We start from the raw sequence: 12478 nt of genomic DNA on the forward strand, positions 1-12478 counted from the left end.
AGGACTAAGAGCCATTCAAGGTTTATCTGTTCCCATCGTTTATGTCTTTTCCCCTAGAACAACCCCTGTGGTTTCTCTATCATATTGACTTTGGTATTGTTTTCTCGTGATGCGTTTAAATATTCCTCCACTTCTTGCTGCTTCCTATGAACTTGTAATTGAATTCAGAGGAGAGGTTGGCCAAGGGCGGATAGTAAGCACCTTATGCCTTTGGGTCCACGAGGTCTCAGACGACTGAGTTCAGCCTTAGTCACCTCATGTCCCATGTTAGCTGTTCCTTCTCTACTCTGTCCTGGTTCCAAGCCCCAGCCTATTTCTCAAAAGGTAGATGGTGGGCTGCATAGATGACCGTTTAGAGGGTGTAGGTTTACCCTAAAATCCCAGAGGGCTGTGCTCTGAGTCTTACCAGTGCTTGCCAGAGGCATCCAGCGGCATCCTGTTTACCATGGACACTGTGTCAGTGGGTCTGCTGGGTCATTTCCACCAGGTGCTTTAGAAGCTTGTCCTGCACCCTGAGCGTGCACTGATCCACACTTGAGAAGCTTGCCCTGCACCCTGAGCGTGCACTGATCCACACTTGAGAAGCTTGTCCTGCACCCTGAGTGTGCACTGATCCACACTTGAGAAGCTTGTCCTGCACCCTGAGTGTGCACTGATCCACACTTGAGAAGCTTGTCCTGCACCCTGAGTGTGCACTGATCCACACTTGGCACTGGCAGCCTTACAGGCAACTGTGTAGAGCATTAACGCTGTTATATACGTTGCCCCTAAAATTAAAAGATCTGCAGAGTGTTGTGCCTCTTTTTGGTTATCGGTGTTAGGAGATGCAGTAACTTGGAGGTGCATATTGGAGGGGATGTCTTTATGTAATACAGACTACTGAACTCATAGAAACTATGGCCCCTGAATCACAAGCCCTCTATTGTGTATATTTCATATGAAGGTATCTAAAATGTGTTCATTTCCTGTTCACTGTATCCAACCGGCCTCGTGTCAACATAGTGTATGAGTGCAGTCTGAGGGTCAGGTGCTCTGGGGATGATGTTAAGGCGGAGAACTGAATATTACATCCCTTTTTGAAGGAGGGAAAAGAGCCTGTGCAGGTGACAACAAACTCAACACATTTGTGGGTCTTTTAGCCCAAAGACCCCGCCCCCGCCCCGTTTCAGACACCTAGTAGTAAGTACAGTTTATACAAGGAGAATGGACATGTTTTTCTGACATGTGAAACTTTACTGTTTTAGTCACCTCATCGGTAGAATAAGAAAGTACAGCTGTAGACCTACCTTTGTCCTGCTGGGGAGTGACCACAGACTCAGGAGTACAAACTGACGAGACCGGGGCGGGGTGCGGTGGCTCACGCCTGTAATCCCAGCATTTTGGAAGGCCGAGGTGGGCAGATCACAAGGTCAGGAGATCAAGACCATCCTGGCTAACATGGTGAAACCCCACCTCTGCTAAAAATACAAAAAATTAGCTCGGTATGGTGGCACGCGCCTGTAGTCCCAGCTACTTGGGAGGCTGAGGCAGGAGAATTGCTTGAACCTGGGAGGCAGAGGTTGCAGTGAGCCGAGATCGTGCCACTGCACTCCAGCCTGGGTGACAGCAAGACTCCGTCTCAAAAACAAACAAAAAAAACCTGTGACGAGACGGTTGAACCTGTACCAACTAACCGTCGTGGTTCACCACTTCCTAAGTGGATGATGTGGACCAGTTCGTGTTATCTGAATCCAGGCTGTTTTAGGTATAAACACGGGTGAAATCTGTGAATGGCCGTTTTGATAATTAAATAAGGCTTCTGCTGTGTCTTCTGACCAATATTCTGCTCTTCAGTAGGTGAGATGCATATTACTAGTCCTCAACAGAGTAAACTGGATATGGTGGCTTTCACATATATCATGTGCAGAAAGATGCCAATGCGTGAGGTTTAATAACTGGGAAGTAATGCTTCTTCTTTATGGTTGCTGGGAAATAGGGATCCAGCCATCTCTGGGTCAGGAGGGATGGAGACCGCACCTTCCACATAGATTCACAAAGCTGCCCTGCAGTGGCCTTGGCTTCAGGAGAGGAGCATTCAGACGCTTCCATCAGCCTCTCAGGATGGCAGCCCCTGACCTGGCCCACGGTAAGTCCTGGTGGGGCTCCTTCTCAGAGCCTCTGCTCTAGGTCCTGGTACACAGTGTGAGTCCCATGGACGGGGCCTGAGTAGTCATGCTCCGGGTTCCTGTTGCAGCTGCTGGAGTGAGCCAGAGAACGCTGGCCTGTAAGTCAGCCCCAGGGGGTGTGCTTTGGGGAGGGATGATGTGTAAACTGCTTCATGAGTTTTCTCACCACGGGCAAATGAAGAGTCACATTTCTCAAGGCGTACAGTTCCATATCTGCAATAGGAGCCTGTTACCATTTCCCGGTGAGCAGCATAGCTCACAGACCTTTTGTGTCACCAGGCGAGACAGACTACCTTGGCACTGTATGGCTGTGTGTGTGTCTTTTCCTGGGGCACTGTATGGCTGTGTGTGTGTGTGTGTGTTTCCTGAGGCACTGTATGGGGGTGTGTGTGTGTGTGTGTTTCCTGAGGCACTGTATGGCTGTGTGTGTGTGCGTGTGTGTTTCCTGAGGCACTGTATGGGTGTGTGTGTGTGTGTGTGTGTGTTTCCTGAGGCACTGTATGGCTGTGTGTGTGTGTGTGTGTGTGTGTGTGTTTTCCTGGGCACTGTAGGGCTGTGTGTGTGTGTGTGTGTGTGTTTTTCCTGAGGCACTGTATGGCTGTGTGTGTGTGTGTGTTTCCTGAGGCACTGTATGGCTGTGTGTGTGTGTGTGTGTGTGTGTGTGTGTGTTTTCCTGAGGCAGTGTATGGCTGTGTGTGTTGTGTGTGTGTTTTTCCTGAGGCACTGTATGACTGTGTGTGTTTTCCTGAGTGTGCAAGAGTACGTGGGAATTCCCTGGCACTGTATGTCTGTGTGTGTGTGTGTGTGTGTGTGTGTGTGTTTTCCTGAGTGTGCAGGAGTACATGATAATTTCCTGCTAGGATGGAATGACTTCCGGGTCCGTGAGTGTGGAATTAGGGTCAGCTCTGTGTTCTCATGCCTTCTTGCCTTCTTTGTTTTTTAGGAGGTCATGTTTCTAGGGACTCAATCTGCCTTCATGAAGAACAGACACAGGCAGCAGGGATGGTGGCTGGCTGTCTGATAAATTGTTATCAGGTATGCCAAAACTATATTTTTCTTAAAATAACATACTGGTATTCAGCAGATAGATACGTTTCTGTCTGAGGAGGCTTGTCTCCACAGCCTCGCTCAAGGACCGAGTCCCTAGTTGAATGCCCCCAGGGAGAAGAGCCTGGCTGGTCAGGTGTTACTGTGAAAATCATCCCCGTATTTCAGTGTTACTTTTTTTTTTTTTTTTTTTTGAGACGGAGTCTTGCTTTGTCACCCAGACTGGAGAGCAGTGGCGCAGTCTTGGCTCACTGCAACCTCTGCCTCCCAGGTTCAAGCAATTCGCCTGCCTCAGCCTCCTAAGTAGCTGGGATTACAAGTGCCTGCCACCACGCCTGGCTAATTTTTGTATTTTTAGTAGAGACGGGGTTTTGCCATGTTGGCCAGGCTGGTCTTGAACTCCTGATCTCAGGTGATCGACCCGCTTTGGCCTCCCAAAGTGCTGGGATTACAGGCTTGTGCCACTGCACCCAGCCTCAACTTTACTCATTATTTTGACCCTTGTGCCAAATGCATGTTTCTTATTTTGCTGAGTGCTCTGACACATGGTAAGGAAGGGAAAAGTGTCCTCTCTGGGAACTTATTTCCACATCACGAGTTATCACTTGTTTGTAGTGTGCTCAAAGAGGAACATAAGGCGAGGGGAGCGCCCAGTGTGTGTGGTGAGAGAAGTTCACGTTAGTGGTGCCGTTCCGGCCGTGTGACTGGAGGACATCGACAGTGCGTGTGTGTGGGCAGAGAAGCGTTCCCAGGACCATTGGGCCATAGAGTAGACAGTAGGAGGCCTCACAGTCCCATGTAGGCGTAGGGCCCCGCTTTCTCATTCTCCAGTGAATATTGATGGACACGCTGAAAGGCTCCAACCATCATGTGTGATGATTTAGGACTTGGTGACCTTTGACGACGTGGCTGTGGACTTCACCCAGGAGGAATGGACTTTACTGGACCCATCTCAGAGAGACCTCTACAGAGATGTGATGCTGGAAAACTACGAGAACCTGGCCTCAGTAGGTGAGGCTGCCACCGTCCTTTGCAACTCTGTGGAACCAATACATGATGTGTCCTTACTGTGTTCCAGGGTTGGTGATGGCAAAGCCGAGTACCATGGGAAGTAACAGATGTAACGACTGCACTAATGGGCTTGATGCTAGTGTGGTCGTTTCCAGAATGTGGTCCTGGGGTCAGTAGCATCACTGTCACTCATCTAGAAACATGCATTCTCAGACTTCACCTGTGACACATTGGATCAGAATGTCTACTGGGGGTGGGCCTGTCATCTCTGCTTTAACAAGCCCTCCTGATGATGCCAATTCACTCTAAGACTGAGAACCACTGGGTAGTCGTTTCCCAAGTGAATGAAGATCTCTTTTTGCACTTCTGTTATTTCCTATTTGAATAAGAGTCCTTGTGGTTTTTACATGTATATTTAAGCCTGAATGTGGGCTTCAGGAATCAGAGAGAACCAGTTTCTTTGGGGCATAGAAGGATGGAGTATTTGCACTTTGAGCCTTTTTGAAACAATTTAACTGCATTCTTTAGAAATGTAGTTCCTGGCATGCCACTGCACTCCAGCCTGTCCAAGAGAGCGAGACTCCATCTCAAAAAAAAAAAAAAAAAATGTAGTTCCTGGCCGGGCATGGTGGCTCACGCCTGTAATCCCAGCACTTTGGGAGGCTGGACACGGTGGCTCACGCCTGTAATCCCAGCACTTTGGGAGGCCCGGGGCGGGCAGATCACGAGTTCAGGAGGTCGAGACCATCCTGGCTAACACGGTGAAACCCCATCTCTACTAAAAATACAAAAAAGCCAGGCCTGGTGGCGGGTGCCTGTAGTCCCAGCTACTTGGGAGGCTGAAGCAGGAGAATCACTTGAACCCAAGAGGCAGAGGTTGCAGTGAGCCGAGATCGCGCCACCGCACTCCAGCCTGAGTGACAGAGCGAGACTCGTCTCAAACAAGAGAAATGTTCCTGGCCGGGTGCAGTGGCTCAGGGCTGTAACCCCAGCACTCTGGGAGGCCGGGCGCGGTGGCTCAGAGCTGTAATCCCAGCACTCTGGGAGGCCAGGCACAGTGGCTCAGGGCTGTAATCCCAGCACTCTAGGAGGCCGGGCGCGGTGGCTCAGGGCTGTAATCCCAGCACTGTGAGAGGCCGGGTGCAGTGGCTCAGGGCTGTAATCCCAGCACTCTAGGAGGCCGGACGTGGTGGCTCAGGGCTGTAATCCCAGCACTCTGGGAGGCCGGGCGCGGTGGCTCAGGGCTGTAATCCCAACACTCTGGGAGGCCAGGTGTGGTGGCTCAGGGCTGTAATCCAAGCACTCTAGGAGGCCAGGCACAGTGGCTCAGGGCTGTAATCCCAGCACTCTAGGCGGCCGGGCGCAGTGGCTCACGCCTGTAATCCCAGCACTCTAGGAGGCCGGACGCGGTGGCTCAGGGCTGTAATCCCAGCACTCTAGGAGGCCAGGCGCGGTGGCTCAGGGCTGTAATCCCAGCACTCTGGGAGGCCGGGCGCAGTGGCTCACGCCTGTAATCCCAGCACTCTAGGAGGCCGGACGTGGTGGCTCAGGGCTGTAATCCCAGCACTCTAGGAGGCCAGGCGCGGTGGCTCAGGGCTGTAATCCCAGCACTCTGGGAGGCCGGGTGCGGTGGCTCAGGGCTGTAATCCCAGCACTCTGGGAGGCCGGGTGCGGTGGCTCAGGGCTATAATCCCAGCACTCTGGGAGGCCGGACGTGGTGGCTCACGCCTGTAATCCCAACACTTTGGGAGGCTGCGTGAGGTGGCTCACGCCTGTAATCCCAGCACTCTGGGTGGCCGGACGCCGTGGCTCATGCCTGTAATCCTAGCACTTTTGAGAGGCCAGGGCAGGCGGATCATGAGGTCAGGAGATTGAGACCATTCTGACCAACACAGTGAAACCTCATCCCTACTAAAAATACAAAAAACTAGCCAGGCATGGTGGCGGGCACCTGTAGTCCCAGCTACTTGGGAGGCTGAGGCAGGAGAATCACTTGAACCCAGGACGCAGACGTTGCAGTGAGCCGAGATTGCGCCACTGCACTCCAGCCTGGGCAACAGCACGAGACTCCGTCTCAAAAAAAAAAAATAAATAAACGAAGTGTAGTTCCTGTTCATGGGTAGGTTTGTCATCCCCTCCTGAGCCTCTTCCATGATGTCTCTTTCCCTGTGTACAGGACACGACCTGTTCAAACCCAATGTGATCTGTTGGCTGGAGGAGGAAGAGGAGTTGAGGGCAGGGCGGAGAGGAGTTCTCCAAGGTAAGTGTGAAGGGCACCCCTGGTCAATGTCAAGTTTAGCGGCTGTGGAAGGATCATGAGTGTACGTTTTAAGATGCATTCTGGCAAGAACATGAGGCCGTTGGACTCAAAAGTTCTGGGGTATCCTGAGCTTCCCATAATTCCTTATTTTCCATCTGATCTGGACTTTCCCTTTCCTGTGATCTCATAAAAAACCTGGTCTTCTGTTCTTTGAGTTTGTGGGTTTTTGTTTTTTTTTTTTTTGAGACGGAGTCTTGCTCTGTTGCCCAGGCTGGAGTGTAGTGGTGCAGTCTTGGCTCACTGCAAACTCCGCCTCCTGGGTTCACTCAGTTCTTCTGCCTCAGCCTCCTGAGTAGCTGGGATTACAGGTGCGTGCCACCATGGCTGGCCGAGTTTGTGTTTTTAATGTATGCCCTTTGTCCAGATCTTTCCTGCTTTCTTTCATTGATAATACTGTTTCTGTTCACCTCACATTTGTTTTTTATGGACCAAATGTATTTTAAAATCTTCTAAATTATGACTCCCAGTTCCTGTGATTCCAAATTTTACACATGGCCAAACTCCTCAAATCTATCTTTGCTTTATTTTTTTTCTGCCATGTCTTTTATGAAAACAAATACCAATGAGTTTGATGGTTTTTAGGTCATTTTTTTTCTTTTCAGAATGGCGACTTAAAACCAAAGGGCCAGCGCTTTGGCAGGATAGATCTTGGTTGAGAACATCAAATGAGACGCAGACGGTAAGATTAACAAGAGAGATCTTTTTATTTATCACGCTCATAAAAGATTGGGAATTCCACTGTAGAAAATGAGCAAGATTGAGAGAATTTAGAGAAGGAGGATCCACTCAGGCGGGGGTTGTCTGTGGAGAACACTCTGAATGTGCGGAATTTGGGAGGACCTCATCCTGTCTCGAAACTTGGTGCTTCAGACATGCGTCAGCACACACGTGACGAGGTCTTGAGATTGCAGAGCTGTTTTGTGCGCACAGACTTTTCGAAGTTAGAGCAGATGGCACAGGATTCTTTCTTTTGAGATGAAGTCTCACTCCATCACCAGGCTGGAGCGCAGTGGCACGATCTCGGCTCACTGCAACCTCCGCCTCCTGGGTTCAAGTGAGTGTCCTGCCTCAGCCTCCCAAGTAGCTGGAACTAGAGGCGTTTGCCACCACGCCCAGCTGATTTTTGTATTTTTAGTAGAGACGGGATTTCACCATGTTACTCAGGATGGTCTCGATCTCTTGACCTCGTGATCCTCCCACCTCAGCCTCCCACAGTGCTGGGACTACAGGAGTGAGCCATTGAGCCTGGGCGATTCTTTTTTTTTGACATGGAGTTTTGCTCTTATTGCCCAGGCTGGAATGCCATGGTGCAGTCTCAGCTCACCGCAACCTCTGCCTCCCTGGTTCAAGGCATTCTCCTGCCTCAGCCTCCTCAGTAGCTGGGATTACAGCCATGTGCCACCATGCCTGGTTAATTTTGTTTTTTTTTTTTTTTTTTTTTTTTTGAGACGGAGTCTTGCTCTGTCGCCCAGGCTGGAGTGCAGTGGCGCAATCTCGGCTCACTGTAAGCTCCGCCTCCCGGGTTCACGCCATTCTCCTGCCTCAGCCTCTCCGAGTAGCTGGGACTACAGGCACCCGCCACCACACCCGGCTAATTTTTTTTTGTATTTTTAGTAGAGACGGGGTTTCACCGTGGTCTCGATCTCCTGACCTCGTGATCCACCCGCCTCGGCCTCCCAAAGTGCTGGGATTACAAGCGTGAGCCACTGCGCCCAGCCTAATTTTGTATTTTTAATAGAGACAGGGTTTCTCCATGTTGGTCAGGCTGGTCTTGAACTCCTGACCTCAGGTGATCTGCCCGCCTCAGCCTCCCAAAGTTCTGGGATTACAGGCGTGAGCCACCACGCCCATCCTGGTGGCACAGGATTCTTGCAGTTGGGCTCCTCGTTTGACTTGAAAGACATCTATAGGGCAGGAGCTGCTTGCATGTTATGAAAGTGGCAAAAATCATAATCATCATCGTCATACTCTGTCTTGAGCTGGGTGAGATCTATGAATCAGCCGCAGCAACCCCCTGACCACCACTCATTCTTCACCAACAGGCGCGAAGCCACAACGGAGGGCAGCTTTGTGACTGCACGCAGTGCGGAGAAGCTTTCAGTGAACACTCAGGCCTCAGCACACACGTGAGAACTCAAAATACAGGAGACAGTTGTGTGTCTAATCATTATGAAAAAGACTTTCTTATTCCATGCCAGAAAACCTTGTTCGAAATAGAGCAATTTTCTGTGTTGGGTCAGTGTGGAAAAGTCTTCAGCCCTACTCCAAATGTTATTTACCAGCAAGCATGCACTCGGGACAGATCTCTTGACTGCCGCGACTGTGGGGAAGCATTCCTTAATCAGTCATACCTTCAGGCACGTGCGGGAAGTCACAACAGAGAAGGAACATGGAAATTGAAGCAGTGTGGGAAAGCTCTCACTCACTCCACAGGCTGTGCCACACCTGTTGAAATGCATGCCGTCGGGAATCCGCACCTATGTGGGGAATGTGGGAAGGCCTTTAGATACACTGCCTACCTTACTAGTCACGTGCGAGTCCACACTGGGGAGAAGCCCTGTGAATTGGAAGAATGTGGAAGAGCCTCCCCTGTTTCTTCCAGCCTAGCTCAACATGTGAGAATTCATGCTACAGAGAAACCCTATGAATGTAAAGAATGCGGAAAAGCCTTCACTGCATGCTCAGGTCTTTCTAAACACGTCCAAACAGATCCTGGACAGAAGCCCTATGAATGTAAGGACTGTGGGAAAGCCTGCGGTGGGTTTTATCTGCCGAATGAACATGTAAAAACTCATACGAGGGAGAAGCCCTTTGCATGTGTGGTTTGTGGAAAATATTTTAGAAATTCCTCATGCCTTAATAATCATGTTCGAATTCACACTGGAATAAAACCCTATACATGCAGCTACTGTGGGAAGGCCTTCACTGTGCGCTGTGGCCTTACTAGACATGTACGAACGCACACGGGCGAGAAGCCATACATGTGTAAGGACTGCGGGAAAGCCTTCTGTACGTCCTCAGGCCTTACCGAGCACATAAGGACTCACACTGGAGAGAAACCGTATGAATGTAAAGATTGTGGGAAATCCTTCACTGTTTCTTCAAGCCTGACTGAGCATGCGAGAATCCATACCGGAGAGAAACCCTACGAATGTAAGCAGTGTGGCAAAGCCTTCACGGGGCGCTCAGGCCTCACTAAACACACGCGGACACACACCGGGGAGAAGCCCTATGAATGTAAGGACTGCGGGAAAGCCTACAATAGGGTTTATCTACTGAATGAGCATGTGAAAACTCACACAGAGGAGAAGCCCTTCATATGTACGGTATGCGGGAAATCCTTCAGAAATTCCTCGTGCCTGAATAAGCACGTGCAGATTCACACTGGAATAAAACCTTATGAATGTAAGGACTGTGGGAAAACCTTCACTGTTTCTTCAAGCCTAACCGAGCACATACGAACTCACACTGGAGAGAAGCCTTATGAATGTAAAGTATGCGGAAAGGCCTTCACCACGTCCTCACACCTTATTGTGCACATAAGAACCCACACCGGCGAGAAACCCTACATATGTAAGGAGTGTGGGAAAGCCTTTGCTTCCTCCTCACACCTTATCGAGCACAGAAGGACTCACACAGGAGAGAAACCTTATATATGTAACGAGTGTGGGAAAGCCTTCCGTGCCTCCTCTCACCTGCGTAAACATGGAAGAATTCACACTGGGCAGAAACCCTATAAATGTAAGGAATGTGGGAAAGCATACAATAAGTTTTACCTACTAAAAGAACATTTAAAAACTTACACTGAAGAGCAGCTTTTTGTATGTAAGGACTGTGGAAGATCTTTTAAGAATTCCTCATGCCTTAACCATCACGCTCAAATTCACACAGATGAGAAACCTTACTAATGTAAGGAATGTGGGGAAGCTGTCAGCTACACTCATTCACGTTGAAGACGTGAAAGGCCTCTCATTCTCCAGATGCCCATGACTTGAGGAATGTGGCTGGGCCATCAGCATCTCATCACAACCCAGCAGGCAGGAACTCACCCTGAAGCCCTACGTGGCAGACACAGAGAAAGCCCTCAGTGTTCTCTGAGGTCTTGCTAAATATGGAAGGTATCCAGTGGAGAGAACCCTACTGATGTGTGATACTTAGCAGCATTGTTGCTGTTCTGCTCAGTACTTTGATGATCCCTTGTGATCTCACAATGGAGAAAAACCTTAGGAGGGTGAGAATTGTTGGGAAGTCATTTTTTACATTACATCTTTCCTCAACCTTTAGTATTAAACGTGGTGATTGACACTTGAAGTGTTGTGAATGTACGGAAGATAGGAATCGCTTCCCTGTGTGCTAAAACCTTGTGGGCTAACTTGAGACATATCTTTCTGGGGGTTCTGTAGACGTATTTTGAACCTTTATGATGCTGCACTGATGATTCTTGGAGTGAGGACTCTGTTCCCTGTAGAAATCCTCCAGTCTGGTTGCTACAGTGTCCAAGTTGCAGCCTGGCTAACAGTGGGCCTTGAGGACTCAGATGTGATCCTGTGTGAGCAGCGTAGGCTCTGGTTGGTTAGTCTTGAGGACTCAGATGGGATTCTGTGAGCAGCGTAGGCTCTGGTTGGTTAGTCTTGAGGACTCAGATGGGATTCTGTGAGCAGTGTAGGCTCTGGTTGGTTAGTCTTGAGGACTCAGATGTGATTCTGTGAGCAGCGTAGGCTCTGGTTGGTTAGTCTTGAGGACTCAGATGGGATTCTGTGAGCAGCGTAGGCTCTGGTTGGTTAGTCTTGAGGACTCAGATGGGATTCTGTGAGCAGTGTAGGCTCTGGTTGGTTAGTCTTGAGGACTCAGATGGGATTCTGTGAGCAGTGTAGGCTCTGGTTGGTTAGTCTTGAGGCCTCACATGTGATTCTGTGAGCAGTGTAGGCTCTGGTTGGTTAGTCTTGAGGATCAGATGGGATTCTGTGAGCAGTGTAGGCTCTGGTTGGTTAGTCTTGAGGACTCACATGTGATTCTGTGAGCAGTGTAGGCTCTGGTTGGTTAGTCTTGAGGACTCAGATGGGATTCTGTGAGCAGCGTAGGCTCTGGTTGGTTAGTCTTGAGGACTCAGATGGGATTCTGTGAGCAGCGTAGGCTCTGGTTGGTTAGTCTTGAGGACTCAGATGGGATTCTGTGAGCAGCGTAGGCTCTGGTTGGTTAGTCTTGAGGATCCAGATGGCATCCTGTGTGAGCAGCGTAGGCTCTGATTGGTTGGTCATGCTCTTAGGCATGACCCATCTGTAGGGTCCCACACTGGCCAAGGTTGGGGCATAACACAGCTGTACATTTTATGAAAATGCCCTTGTTCCTCTCCTATACCTGATCCCTTCAGGTAAAACAACAGGGTGCAAGGAGGGGCAGAGTGGAGAGGGCCGAGGTCAGTACCCTGAGATGCCCCCATTTCATGGCTGTGGAGGGAGAGCTACCACCCCGCACGTGGGGAGGAGGGAATTCCTGTACCTCAGGCAGTGCCCGACGGGTGAGAGCCCTGAGTGTCACTGTTGACCTCCAGATCCTCTTCACAGCACGCAGAGCGGTCCTGGCAGCTGCTGCGATCCAGCACTCCTGGGGCAGGAGCTGCTTGTGTGTGTGCCGCCCCTTTGTGTACCATGAAAACAGACCAGGGACGTGGCTGGTCCTGATGTTCCACGGCACTTGGCACTATCACTGGCGCTTCCTGGATGAGGCCCTGAAGCACACACAGTGGCAGAGCAAGGCTTCCATGTGAGTGACACGAATGTGTGTCCTCTGGCTGCAGCAATCTGGGGTTATGTTTTTTGTGGCCATCAGGGCAGCAGCTGCTTGGTGACTGTTTCTGTGGTGTTGAATCCCCACGGTATAAAGGTAATCTACAACGAGGTGAACAGTAAATCCTGGATGGACAGACCCGTGCGCC

General features: G+C 50.2%; 1 protein-coding gene across 2 annotated transcripts; it reads left to right on the forward strand.

Moving 5' to 3' along the window:
- The first annotated feature begins 1719 nt into the window (after window positions 1–1719).
- On the forward strand, window positions 1720–10851 carry ZNF778 (zinc finger protein 778). Of its 2 annotated transcripts, XM_030820479.1 has the most exons (6): window positions 1720–2125; window positions 3109–3200; window positions 4097–4223; window positions 6400–6483; window positions 7146–7222; window positions 8586–10851. In XM_030820479.1, exons 1-6 carry the CDS (start codon window positions 1945–1947, stop codon window positions 10449–10451), a joined length of 2427 nt encoding a protein of 808 aa, XP_030676339.1. In that variant the 5' UTR covers window positions 1720–1944; the 3' UTR covers window positions 10452–10851. The 2 variants fall into 2 exon arrangements, with proteins under 2 accessions (XP_030676339.1, XP_030676345.1); XM_030820485.1 differs by lacking the exon at window positions 3109–3200.
- The last annotated feature ends 1627 nt before the right edge of the window (window positions 10852–12478 follow it).

The sequence above is a fragment of the Nomascus leucogenys genome, chromosome 2, assembly GCF_006542625.1.
Source record: "Nomascus leucogenys isolate Asia chromosome 2, Asia_NLE_v1, whole genome shotgun sequence".
Lineage (NCBI taxonomy): Eukaryota > Metazoa > Chordata > Mammalia > Primates > Hylobatidae > Nomascus > Nomascus leucogenys.